Below are 12,349 nucleotides of genomic sequence, written 5' to 3'. Positions count from 1 at the left end.
CCACTCTTAATTGAAAAAGCCTATCCACATTTACTCTGTCTGTCCCTTATAAAATCTTATACACTTCTATCAAGTCCCCCATCAATCTTCTACGCTCCAGAGAAAAAAGCCTAGTCTGCACAACCTTTCCCTGTCACTCAAACCTTGAAATCCTGTCAACATTCTCGTGAACCTTCTCTGAACTCTCTCTATTTTCTTTATATCTTTCCTATAATTTGGTGACCAAAACTGTACACAGTACTCCAAATTTGGGCTCACCGATGCCTTGTACAATTTCATCATAACCTCCCTACCTTGAATTCAATACTCTGATTTATGAAGGCCAACATTCCAAATGCCTTCTTCACCACACCATCTACCTGAGTATCAGCCTTGAGGGTACTATTTACCATCACTCCTAAATCCCTTTGTTGCTTTGCACATCTCAGTAGCCTACCATTTAATGCATATGACCTATTTAGATTTGCCTTTCCAAAATGTAACACCTCACACTTTTCTGTATTAAATTCCATCAGCCATTTCTCAGCCCACACCTCCAGCCTTCCTAAATCACCTTTTAATCTACAGTAATCTTCCTCACTGTCCACAACACCACCAATCTTTGAATCATCCGCAAACTTGCTTATCCAATTCTCCACCCCTACTTCCAGATCGTTAATATATATAACAAACAATAGTGGACCCAGGACCGATCCCTGAGGAACTCCACTAGTCACTGGCCTCCAATTGGACAAACAATTTTCTACCACTACTCTCTGACACCTGCCATCCAACCATTGCTGAATCCATTTCACTACCTCCTTATTTATACCTAATGCCTCCACCTTTTTTCCTAACCTGTGGGGAACTTTGTCAAAGCTTTACTAAAGTCTAAATAGACAACATCCCTTCATCAACCTTTTTTGTAACCCCCCTCGAAAAACTCAATCAGGTTTGTCAAGCATGATCTACCCCTGACAAAACCATGCTGATTGTACACCCCCCAGTACCTCCAAATATTTGTAAATACAATCCCTCAGAACACTTTCCATCAACTTGCCCACCATAGACGTCAGACTCACGGGCCTATAATTTCCAGGTTTACATTTGGACCCCTTCTTAAACAGTGGAACCACATGCGCCACCCTCCAATCCTTTGGCACTACCCCTGTGGCCAGTGACATCCTAAATATCTCTATTAATGGCCCCACTATCTGTCCACAAGCCCCCCTGAGTGTTCTTGGGAATATTTTGTCCGGTCCAAGAGATTTATCCACCTTTATCTTTTTCAACACAGCCATCACTACCTCCTCGGTTATCCTTATATGCTTCATGACCTCCCCACTATTTTTATTTACTTCAACTGGTTCAATATTTTTTTTCCCTAGTGAATACCGAGGCAAAGAAATCATTCAAAATTTCCCCCATTTCCTCTGACTTCTCACTCAGCCTACCCTCGCTATTACAAGGGGTCCAATTTTATTCCTCACTAATCTTTTACTTTTAATGTACCGATAGAAACCCTTTGGATTTATTTTTACTCCATTGAAAGTCATTGCAGAGCATCTAAGTGATTGTGGACTGTTAAGAGTTTCCTCTTGCAACAAAATTAACTTATAGTGCTGCACTTTGGAAGCCATTCATTTTAGACATACAGCACAGTAACAGGCTATTTTGGCCCACAAGTCCATGCCACCCAGTTTGCACCCATTAACCTATACCCGCAGTATGTTTTGAATGGTGGGAGGAAACATAGCCCCTTGAGAAAACGCACACAGATGCAGGGAGAACGCATAAACTCCTTACAGACAGCGTGGGATTCGAACCCATGTCCAATCCTGATTGCTGGAGCTGTATATTCGTTGTGCTAACTGCTATGCCAACCGTCCCTCCCTTTAGTGGCTGAATTTAGTTACGAGACATAGAATTGTCAACTTTTCTGCCATGCTGTAATTCCAAGTGGCACAGTCACAATCAAGAGCTCCAGACATCAGTGGAATGCAGAAAACCCTGCAAACAACGTAGATTTTGGATTTGTCAGAGTGCGTACATGACATCGTATAACGCTGAGATTTTTTCTGCATTAGAGGCAGATTGCCACTTATTGGTAGTGCAAAAAAAACTGCACAACGTTCAGATGTAAACAAATAAAGAACTCTAAACAAACTGTGCTAAAGTAAGACTCTTTAATTAGTCCCTGATTGAGTTTATTGTTGAGCAGTCTGATGGTGGCAGGGAAGCAGCTGTTCTTGAACCTGGTGGTGTGAGTTTTGTGGCAGCAAGAACGGAGTGTGTACGGGGTACTGTGGATCCTCAGTAATTACCGCTGCTCTCCATCGGCAGCATTCCCTATAGATGTACTCGATGGTGGGGAGGGTTCTGCCTGTATCCTGGGCTGTGACCATTACTTTTTGCAGGGCTTTGCGCTCGGGGATCTTGGCATTCCCATACCAGACAGTGATGTAGCCAGTCAGCACACTTTCTGCCACACATCTGTAGAAATTTTCCAGGATTTCCAAAGTCCTACCAAACTTACACACTCTTTAGGAAGTAGAGGTGCTGACGTGCTTTCATCGCAATACCATTAGTGTGTTGGGTCCAGAACTTAAATTTGTTTACCCTCTCCACCTCTGATTTCTACTCCCACACCCCCCCCCCCCCCCCAATAATCACTGGATCATACACCCCTGGTTTTCCCTTTCTGAAGTCAACAATCAGCTCCTTGGTTTTGGTGACATTGAGTGTGACATGATTGTGGGTGCACCATTCAGCCAAGTTTTCAATCTCCCCCGTGTACTGACTGTTCACCCATTTTCGTACAACTCACTACAGTGGTATTGTGAGTAAATTTGTAGGTGGTGCTGTTGTCATACTGAGCCCACAGAGTAAAGTGAGTAGAACAGGAGTCTGAAAATGCAGCCCCCTTGTCAATGCAGCTCTCAAAGAAACAGAGACTAATGGCACTAGCTCTAATACATAAACTGCATAGCAGGTTAGGTAAGGCAAAAATGTGTAATTAAGTGCCAGTTTATAAAGTTTGCCATCTGCATCATGCTCCTTTAGTGTTACATTTGCTGACGAGTGGTATGAAATTGCCTATTTGAAGTGGAGATACTTTGTCATTTGTCCTATGAGATTCCAAAATATTGCTTTTGTTCATAGTAAATCCTGGAGGATGGGCACCGGCCTCCGTACTTCGGGCCGTTGCAAAACGTGAATATCCCAAATTCCTGAAGCGTTTTACGTCATATGTGCAGGAGAAGACTTCAGGCAAAAACATTCTTTTCTAAGAGGTAGAATAAAATAACTTTTAGTGATAAGTCACTAACTGATGCCATTTATTTGCAAAATATGTTGTGTGAACTTTAAAGCAAATATTTTGATATCTTGAATGCTGTTTGTGTATTTTGAAATCTGAAATGATGTTGGCTGTTTGGAATTGGAGTGACTGGATAATTTCCGATACAAACAACTCTATATTTATACATACTGCTCCTATTAGAATTAATGAAGTTCTTGATAACAAGTTGATTCTCCCTGAATTGTGAACAATCCCTCATGAACAAACCAAAGTAAAAATCTGCTTGACTATCTCCCCTTAGGATTGTATATGTAGTACTGACATGAGTGTAATTATATTGGCGCTGCAAAAATTCCATATCTATAAACCTTGCAGTCAAGAGATAGAAAAATTGTCTGCTGAAAATTGTAGAACCTGCGGTTGTCATTTGTAAAATCCTGGAGAAACTCTGTTCAGACAATTTCCTCAAAATTAGAATAATTCAAATTATTATATGCAACAAAATGTTTATTGATACAAAATTTAAAAACAAAAAAAATGCTGGAAATACTTAGCAAATTAGGCTAAATCTGTGTGAAGAGAAATTGTCAACATTTATTTCTTACTACAGAGAATAGGAGTGCATTCTCTTTTGAAGTACTGTATCTTGTAAAGAATTTAAAGACTGCAGCAAGGAAAATGCCTTATTTGCTCCTTTAATTTTTTTTTAAATGTCAAAATGCTCTGCTCAGAAATATACTAAAGTGTAAGTGTGCCATTTCCTTTCTTTAGTGTTCAGCGTGAATATGTTGTTGTCCCAACCATGGTTTCTTTGATGATCAACATATAGACGCAAAGACATCCTCCAGCACTTGGGGATTAAGTGGCTCCAAACTGACACAATGAATTCTAGCGTCTTTTCATCTCGCAAGGCCAGTCGCAGTTCTCAGCCTGCACCCAGCTGCTAAAGGCTGCTTCGTTGCTTCTGTGGCTGATTGTTCAACACCCTCTGTGCTCTGTTGCATTTTGGTGCATCAGTGTGTAATTCATTTGTATGTGCAACTCATACAGCAGTTTACAAGTTGACCCAGCATTTTTTTAAATGGAAGCAATCACATTTTGGATCAAAAACAATAGCTTTAATTGTTTAAAAAATAGCATGCTTGTTAATGTAGGCCGTATAATCATGGCCAAAGTTTCAACATTTTTTTTGCAACAACCAGCCTAATATGTGTTCTTAAATTTCACAAATGTTAACCATCTTTGGGGTCTAAAATGGGATACATTATCTTTGTCTTAAGTCTTATTAATTGGCACCCTATAATCACTGAAGTCATCACATTCTTTTTGGCCATTTATAACATGAGTATTCTAGTTTAATTTTTTGAGACAAATCTCTCGTAAAACTAGTTCAGGGTTGACAATGCCCTTTGACCTCTGGCATTTGCCCCTTTCTTACTGTCTCCTATGAAGAACATACAGTTTTGATGGAGATTTTGAAAATCTTTATTTCTGTTTTGTTTACAACCTTTCTACTGCATTTTTTAGTTTGTATATTTGTTATAAATATTGTGTTGTGATTGAATGTTTTGAATCCTTTAGGATGGTGGTATGGGCTGAAAAGAGGTAACAGTATTTGAAACATGTCAAACAAGGGTTTTCCATTTTAAATTGTTCTAGCCATGAATGTGAAAGCATGTCGTTAAAGGATAAATGACTGTTTTGAGCAATATTGGTGCAAAAGGGGTCTATATTGGTGAATAAAATACGCTGGCTAAAGATAATTGAGCAAAACCTATTGCACAAATCTTTATTGCACCACTTTCAAAATGTGCACACCTTTGTATTAACAAATACAAATGTGCCGAAACTGTTCCAAATTAATTTTGATCATCAGAACGAGTCGGTTATTACAAGAATGGATAGGCCTGTTCCTCATATGTGTGGCTATTTGGAATAGACATATCTGAAGAACTATAGTTTCCATGAAATTCTGTGCAGTGAGATCCTTTTCCTTCCTGTGATTTTGAGACTGTTCTTGGTGCTTTGTTTGTAACTGCATCAACTAAAATATTTATAGTTGATTTTCATGATTGCAGGAATTATAGAGATATTTGGTCCTAAGTTGCGCACATAACATGATATTTCCCTCCTATTTTGCAACAAAGATTGCTTTTTTATATAAAGTCTAAGGTTTAAACCTGTAACAGAAACTTTTGTATGGTGAATAACTGTTTTATGTTACAAGTATACAGTACTTTATTTTTGCAGCACATATACACATTACTCAGTATATTGAATCTATTACAAACGGCTGCCATTGCAAAAGTGCCTAAATTTAAGGGTTGGTTATGCAAGTCGATAGTTTTTCTTGATGGTTCTGAGGGCAGCGTGTTCAATTATGGGTACTATATATTGAGAATTGGTTTTGAAGATTTTTTATTTGGTTGTACCAAACTTCCAGGCTGACTATGAGCAATTCAACTGTGTGTGTGGGTGTGTATACATATATATAATTTTATATAATTAACACACATATATGTATACACTCCCACACATATATATCAAAAGGACATGCTAATTAGCTCCATCATTCAGCAGACACGCATAATCTGATCATAAAATGATCATGTAAATAGCTATAAATCAACAAGAAGAAAAGTTTGCTTGATTGAATACAGAGCTTGCAGTTGGAATAAAACAAATGATCTCTTGCAAGTGTTCAAGCGATGTGCTGATTTCTAGATATATGGTTCAATGGCAGTGAGTTATCTTGAAGCTAATGTTAACCAGAGGCCACATATTTATAGGATGCATGTTGGTTTCTAGTCTTACAATTCCTTCATAGCACTTCCCTCAATACTAACAACAATTTGGGTTAAACTACATAAAGATGTTTTTCAGTGGTTCCCACCAGCTCTTTTTCCATTCCAAGCACCTGCAACTTCACCCCAGTTGATCATTTATTTCATTGTTTATATTGTTTACTCCAATTTTACGTCCTAATTATTCATCTCCTGAATGATTTTAAAAGAATCAGTGTAATTGTTCCTTCAAATCAAAGCAATTTCCCAACCCCATTTTGTGCAGTTCATCTTCTAAATAGTATATTAAATTAAATTGTAATTGGAAGTGCTTAATAACACATATTGGAAGGCTCATGATAGCAAACACTTCTCGAGCTGTTTTTAAGTGTTCACGTCTGGAGCTGTAATAATGATGGCAACTCTGGGAAGTTAAGTGCATTGAAGCTTATAATTTGGGAAGTGGCCAAAGCTAACTAGCAGACCTTTTTAAAATGACAATATTTGGATTAAGTATGTATTAGCGTGATGGGTTAGCTAAATTGATCATTCTGCTGATAGTAGGTTCCTTGACCTTTACCAACATTTGGGCCCTCTGAAGTTTTTTTTCTTCTATCTTAAACTCAAATGGGAGTTTGTCAATTGCACAAATGAACCATGTGCTGGATTTAAAGTAATCAAAAGTGTACCAGTTTACAGAACCAGATGTTACAGCCTCCATCACTTTCATTCCTGTATTAGAACACTTTGTATTCAACACAGTAACGCTGCAAAAACTTTTGCAGAGGTTTTCTTGGGAGCTTGTGGTGCATGGAAGAGAACCTTTTTGAATATTCCAAATAAAAACTGTTCTATACCTAACCAACATATCAATGGGAACGTTCACATCATTACAGGTTTAAAAATCTGTGACTCGTTTGAATTAAGCTAACTTTTAATAAATTGGGAAGTTTACGTGTATAGAACTTGATATTATTAGTCGCATTTGCACTAAATGTGATAGAATTTTGAAATTCTGGTATAAAGTGATTACACTAAAGAGACGGTTGTAAAGTATTGAAACTTCTCTAGAATGTAAAACAGCTCATTGCAGATTATAATATGGACTTCTATTTCAAAATATATTGTGTGTAGAACGTGCTGAGAGATTTGTTTTTATGAAAGCTTTATATCCTGATTTAGCTTTGTGTACAATAAAACACTGGTTAATGTCTGTGATATTGAAATGTAAAAGTTTTTTCAATCAGCAATGTGTAAAGATCAGTTTATAAAGTTTAGTTCCTCCATGTTATTACAAATTAAAATCCAGTATTTAAAAATTTAAAAGTATTAAAACATTACAAGAGTTTGACTGTGTGTTCCTTCAAAATGTGCTCATTTTGTAAAACTTAATGAACTATCTGCTCAATGAACTATCTGCTGCTAACCCATAAGCAAAGATGAAATGATTGGGTAATAAAGGAAAGAGTGCGTAACTGTAGAGCAACAAAAGATGTTGCCGATGTTTTCCTCAAACTAATGCACTCTGAAATATCATTATAACGTGGTTGTTGGTGCCTGGGTAAACCCATAAATCAGTAATGAGATAAATGATAGTTGGAGAATTCTGCTTGAGGATATAATCTGAAATGAACTTGGGGAGTGTGAGAGATGAGTAAAACTAGTATGAAAATATGAGAGATGAAGAAAGCTAGTATGGATATATGTGTAATGAATAAAGCCAGTATGAATAGGATAAAGGTAGATAATAGAATGTAGGAAGTAAAGTTAGTCTGAATAAGTTGAGGGTCTTCTAGCCTTAGACATAGTCAGCAAGATCCGCATATGTAATTCGTAAGCCTTAGACAGAATTAGCAAGTTCTGCATATATTAGTAAGCCCTGAGGGTTGAGAAGGTGTGAATAAGGACAATGACATGATGGGGCGAAACTCATCCAGGAGGCAGAAGAATGTAAGGGGGAGGGTACTTCTATACTGAAATAAACTATAAAAGTTGGGTGAGCCCCAGTGTGTGTGTGTATTCCCAGGGTAAAGGGAAGCACCCAACTTTGCATTGTTGTTATAATAAATGTTCTTTGTTCTCAATTTTTGTCTCGAGCAATTTCGGTGAAGGTACTTCTGTTTCTCACAAATGGGGGCTCATCCGGGATCCCACTCCCTCCACTGACAGAGTGCCCAACGACGAGGGTAGGTGCACCCCGGCTGATTCAGCTGGACTCACGGATGACGGGTGTCTGGTCAGTGGATGAAGAGTGATATCTGAGAAGAGGCATTGAGAACAAACGATGGGAGGACGTTAAGGAAGCATGCTAGGAATAGCTACTGGATCCCGGTAAAAGGAATTTTACTTCCTGTTAGTATGGGAGGTGTGAGTAGCAAGGGAAATAGTCCTAAGAAAGGATGGGACAATCAGATAACTAAGCAAAGTCCATTAGGATTAATGGCATCTGATTGGGGTGCGGGGAGAACCCGCGGGAAAGACAAACGGACCATTGTAAGGTATTGCTGTCTGGAATGGGTTAAAAACCCGATAAAAGGGAATTCGATATACTGGCCAAAGTTTGGATTCGATGAGGACTGGATGTGTCAGGCATTGAACATCTGGCTCTATCAAAATCAAAGAGATAATATCGAGAGCAGAAAATATGCAGCCTGCTGGCTCAGTGGATCGGTTGATCAACTGGTTTTGAATGAAAAGGAATGCAAGGACAAGAAGGATGTGTCATGATAATGAATATGTATGAGATGTACTGGAAGTCACGTGGTATGAGAGAGATAAGAGCACAAGCAGGAGAACAAAGGAAACTGGAAAATAAAGACTCTGAGAAGTTTACATGATAAAACTTGTGTTCGATGTTTTATTAACTTCACATTTCGGGCCACAAATGTGACATTCGTGACGAGGATGGGATAAGCTTGAAGTGGAAGGCATGGCTGGAAGAATTTGAATCCTACGCCGACAGTCGTGGCCTATTTCTAGATACGGTACAGTTGAACAAAAAGTGCAGAGGAGGGCGTTACTTCTTTTCACAGCGGGAGCCGCAGTTCGGGAAACATTTAAGACACTTTTGAATACTGGAAGAAAGGATGAGTACCGGAAAGCGATAGATGCATTAAATGCACACTATGTAGTGACACCGAATGCTACATTTCAACGCCATTTGTTTTGGAGAACGAGACAAGAAGATGGCCAGACAATTGCTCAGTACGTGACGAGACTACGCCAGCTAGCTGTTGGATGCAATTACATGCCAGCTGATTTGGACAACCAATTACTGGATCAAGTCGTACAGCACTGCAGATCAGATAAACTCAAAAGACGTCTACTGGAAAGAGGGAGTGAGTTGGAACTCATTGATGCTTTAACCATTGCTGCTGCATTAGAGGCTGTTGAAGGGCAATTTCATACCATGACCCTGAAAGACAACTCAAGCCAGCAAATTAAGAGGCTCTCACATCGCCATAAGCAGCCAAGACATACGTCGACACAGGACGTGGAGTGTTATCGATGTGGAAACCGAGGTCACTTTGGAAAAGACCCATATTGCCCGGCCAAAGGCAAAGTTTGCAGAAAGTGTGGAGGTAAGGACCATTTTGCAAAGAAGTGCAAAAGCAAGTCCAATGCAGACCAGAAGAGGAAGAGTACAACTTCCAAAGGCAAAGCCTGGGGGAAAGGAAAGTATCCTGGAAAGAGAGATACCATTCGCCAGATAGACGGTGACTTTCTAACGCATAGTGAAATTGCTCATTTTGACCCAACGGGTGATGCAAGCACTGTAAATGTGAAGTTAATAAAACATCAAACACAAGTTTTATCAGGTAAACTTCTCAGGGTCTTTATTCTCCCGTTTCCTTTTCAACTTCTCCCATAAATGTCGATCAATCACATTACTGTCACTGCCTGAGTCTACAATGACCTGCACTGTCACTCCACCAATGATCACTGGGACCTTCTCATGATGTACTTCATTCAACGTAAATTGGTAACAACTCTGTCCCTCCTGGGTATCATCAGCGTCGGAAATACTGCTCGCCACGGCTTCGGGTGTTTCTGGCGCTCTAGTCACTTCATCAGGAGTGCTGGTAACTGCCTCTGGAACATCATCAGGTCTCTCGGTTTCAGCATCTCGTATTGGCCTTTCAACCTCTTCGCTCGATGTATCAGGTGTAAAAAGGTACCAGTCCAGAGATACATCGAGCGAAGAGGTTGAAAGGCCAATACGAGATGCTGAAACCGAGAGACCTGATGATGTTCCAGAGGCAGTTACCAGCACTCCTGATGAAGTGACTAGAGCGCCAGAAACACCCGAAGCCGTGGCGAGCAGTATTTCCGACGCTGAGAGTGAACAACCGAGAAGCAACGACAATATTGCAGGCAGGCCGAAATGAAACCGGAAAGCGCCCAAACGATACGAAGACTTTGTGCCATAGTTTTAATAAGAAATTTGGGACAGTTTTAATCTTATATCATAAAGTGCATGTATGAGTGCTGTAGGAAGTAAATTTTATGTAGTTGAGTTATAGTATTACCATTAGTTACGATGTTTGTAGGTGTCCGAGGGATATTGGTAAGTGAAGGTAAAGTTTATTTCTGATTAAAGGAGGGATGTCATGATAATGAATATGTATGAGATGTACCGGAAGTCACGTGGTATGAGAGAGAGATAAGAGCACAAGCAGAAGAACAAAGGAAACTGGAAAATAAAGACTGAGAAGTTTACATGATAAAACTTGTGTTCGATGTTTTATTAACTTCACATTTCGGGTCACAAATGTGACAGGATGAGGAACCTTTTGTCCCTGAAACACAAGGATGGGATGTGTTACATTCTCTTCTTCCACCTTATGCTCCTCCCTATGCCGGCTCCTATCTTTCCCCTCTCTCCTATGCTCTACCCTTCTTCACCTTCCCCTCCTCCCCCACAGCTAAAGAAAGGAGAAGAAAGTAGGGGTGGTATGATGACCCATTCACAAAGTACTAGATTACCACCTCAATTGACAAGAGGGAGGAGACTTTGATTCAGAACAATGTGAGACCCTCCGGGAGGGAAGGGCAGAACCCTTTGATTCATTTCCCGGAGAGCAGGAACCTAAACATAAAGGAGAGGATAAGCCAGAAATTAACTGGATGAGACTTCTACGGCAAGTTCCCGTGGGAGGAGATCTCGGTTTCGTAAATGTGACCCTGACTAGTACAGAGGTGCATAACTTTAAGAGAGAAATTACCTCCCTGATAGAGGATCCTCAGGGATGTGCCAAACAATTAGATCAATTTTTGGGACCAAATATATATACGTGGGATGAGTTAACATCGATCTTTAGGGCTCTGTTCACTTTGGATGAACGTGGAATAATTTTCCAGGCAGGGATTAGAGTCTGGGATAGGGAACACCAAGGGGGACCAGAGGCGATACCTGGGGAACTTAAATTCCCCCTGGCAAAACCAAATTGGGATAAGAATACTAATGATGGTCACACATTAATGGAGGAATATAGGGTTAATCTGATAAAAGGAATCTGTTCCAAAGGGACAGACTTTTAAGAAAGTATTTGAGGTTCCCAAAGGTCCCGAGGAGACCCCCTCTGCATTTCTGAATAGATTGCGTATGGCCATACAGCAATATGGGGGCCTGGATATAGAATCCCCAGCGGGTGAACAATTGGTATTAATGGGCTTCATTACAAATTCAGCCCCAGACATTAGAAGGAAATTGCAGAAGACTGAGAATTGGCATGAACAGGGAATAACACAGCTTTTACAGATTGCACAAAGGGCATACGTCCAGAGGTCTGAGGATAAACAGAAAGGAAAGGCTAAGGTTTTGATGCAGGCAGTCAAGGAAGTCGTGGAGGGTCAGCAAGGAAAGGTAGGGGCTGTGTGCCAGCTCCTGGACATTGGGAGAAGCGCTGGGATTGGGAGAGTAGAGACCACAGCAGGGGCAAGGGTTGAGGGGAATTCCGGGGACGATGACCATTCCTGGGACCTCGTGGTAATCCTGGTAGGAATTGGGAAACAGGAGCATTAGTTTGCTACAATTGTAAAAAGGAGGGACATTTTCAGAGAGAATGCCCAATGCAAGCCAGGGAGACGCGATCTTATGCACTGATGGAAGCAGATTATAAATAGGGGGGGTCATGGTTCTCAGTCAATACACACTGTGGGGCTGCACGGAGAACCATTGGTAAATTTAAGCATAGGACCCCACAGTGACAAGGTGACCTTTTTAGTAGATTCTGAGGCAGCCCGGTCTAGTATTTTACAACCACCCGAGGGTGTTAAGATAGAG

The 12,349-nt window shown here is 40.2% G+C and overlaps 1 protein-coding gene across 6 annotated transcripts in view; it reads left to right on the top strand.

The window, feature by feature from the left end:
* The window catches only part of LOC138763420 (ceramide transfer protein), a 110,878-nt gene extending 103,464 nt beyond the window's left edge, over nt 1-7,414 (top strand). For all 6 annotated transcript variants that reach the window (XM_069937533.1, XM_069937558.1, XM_069937531.1 and 3 more), the window contains 2 exons: nt 3,142-3,272; nt 4,052-7,414. In XM_069937533.1, coding sequence (XP_069793634.1) covers nt 3,142-3,269 — 128 coding nt within the window. In that variant the 3' untranslated portion in view covers nt 3,270-3,272; nt 4,052-7,414. The remainder of the gene's footprint in view (nt 1-3,141; nt 3,273-4,051) is intronic.
* Nucleotides 7,415-12,349: the final 4,935 nt, after the last annotated feature.

The sequence above is a fragment of the Narcine bancroftii genome, chromosome 1 (genome assembly GCF_036971445.1).
Source record: "Narcine bancroftii isolate sNarBan1 chromosome 1, sNarBan1.hap1, whole genome shotgun sequence".
NCBI classification, from domain to species: Eukaryota; Metazoa; Chordata; class Chondrichthyes; order Torpediniformes; family Narcinidae; genus Narcine; species Narcine bancroftii.
This window is presented reverse-complemented; position numbering and strand designations above follow the sequence as displayed.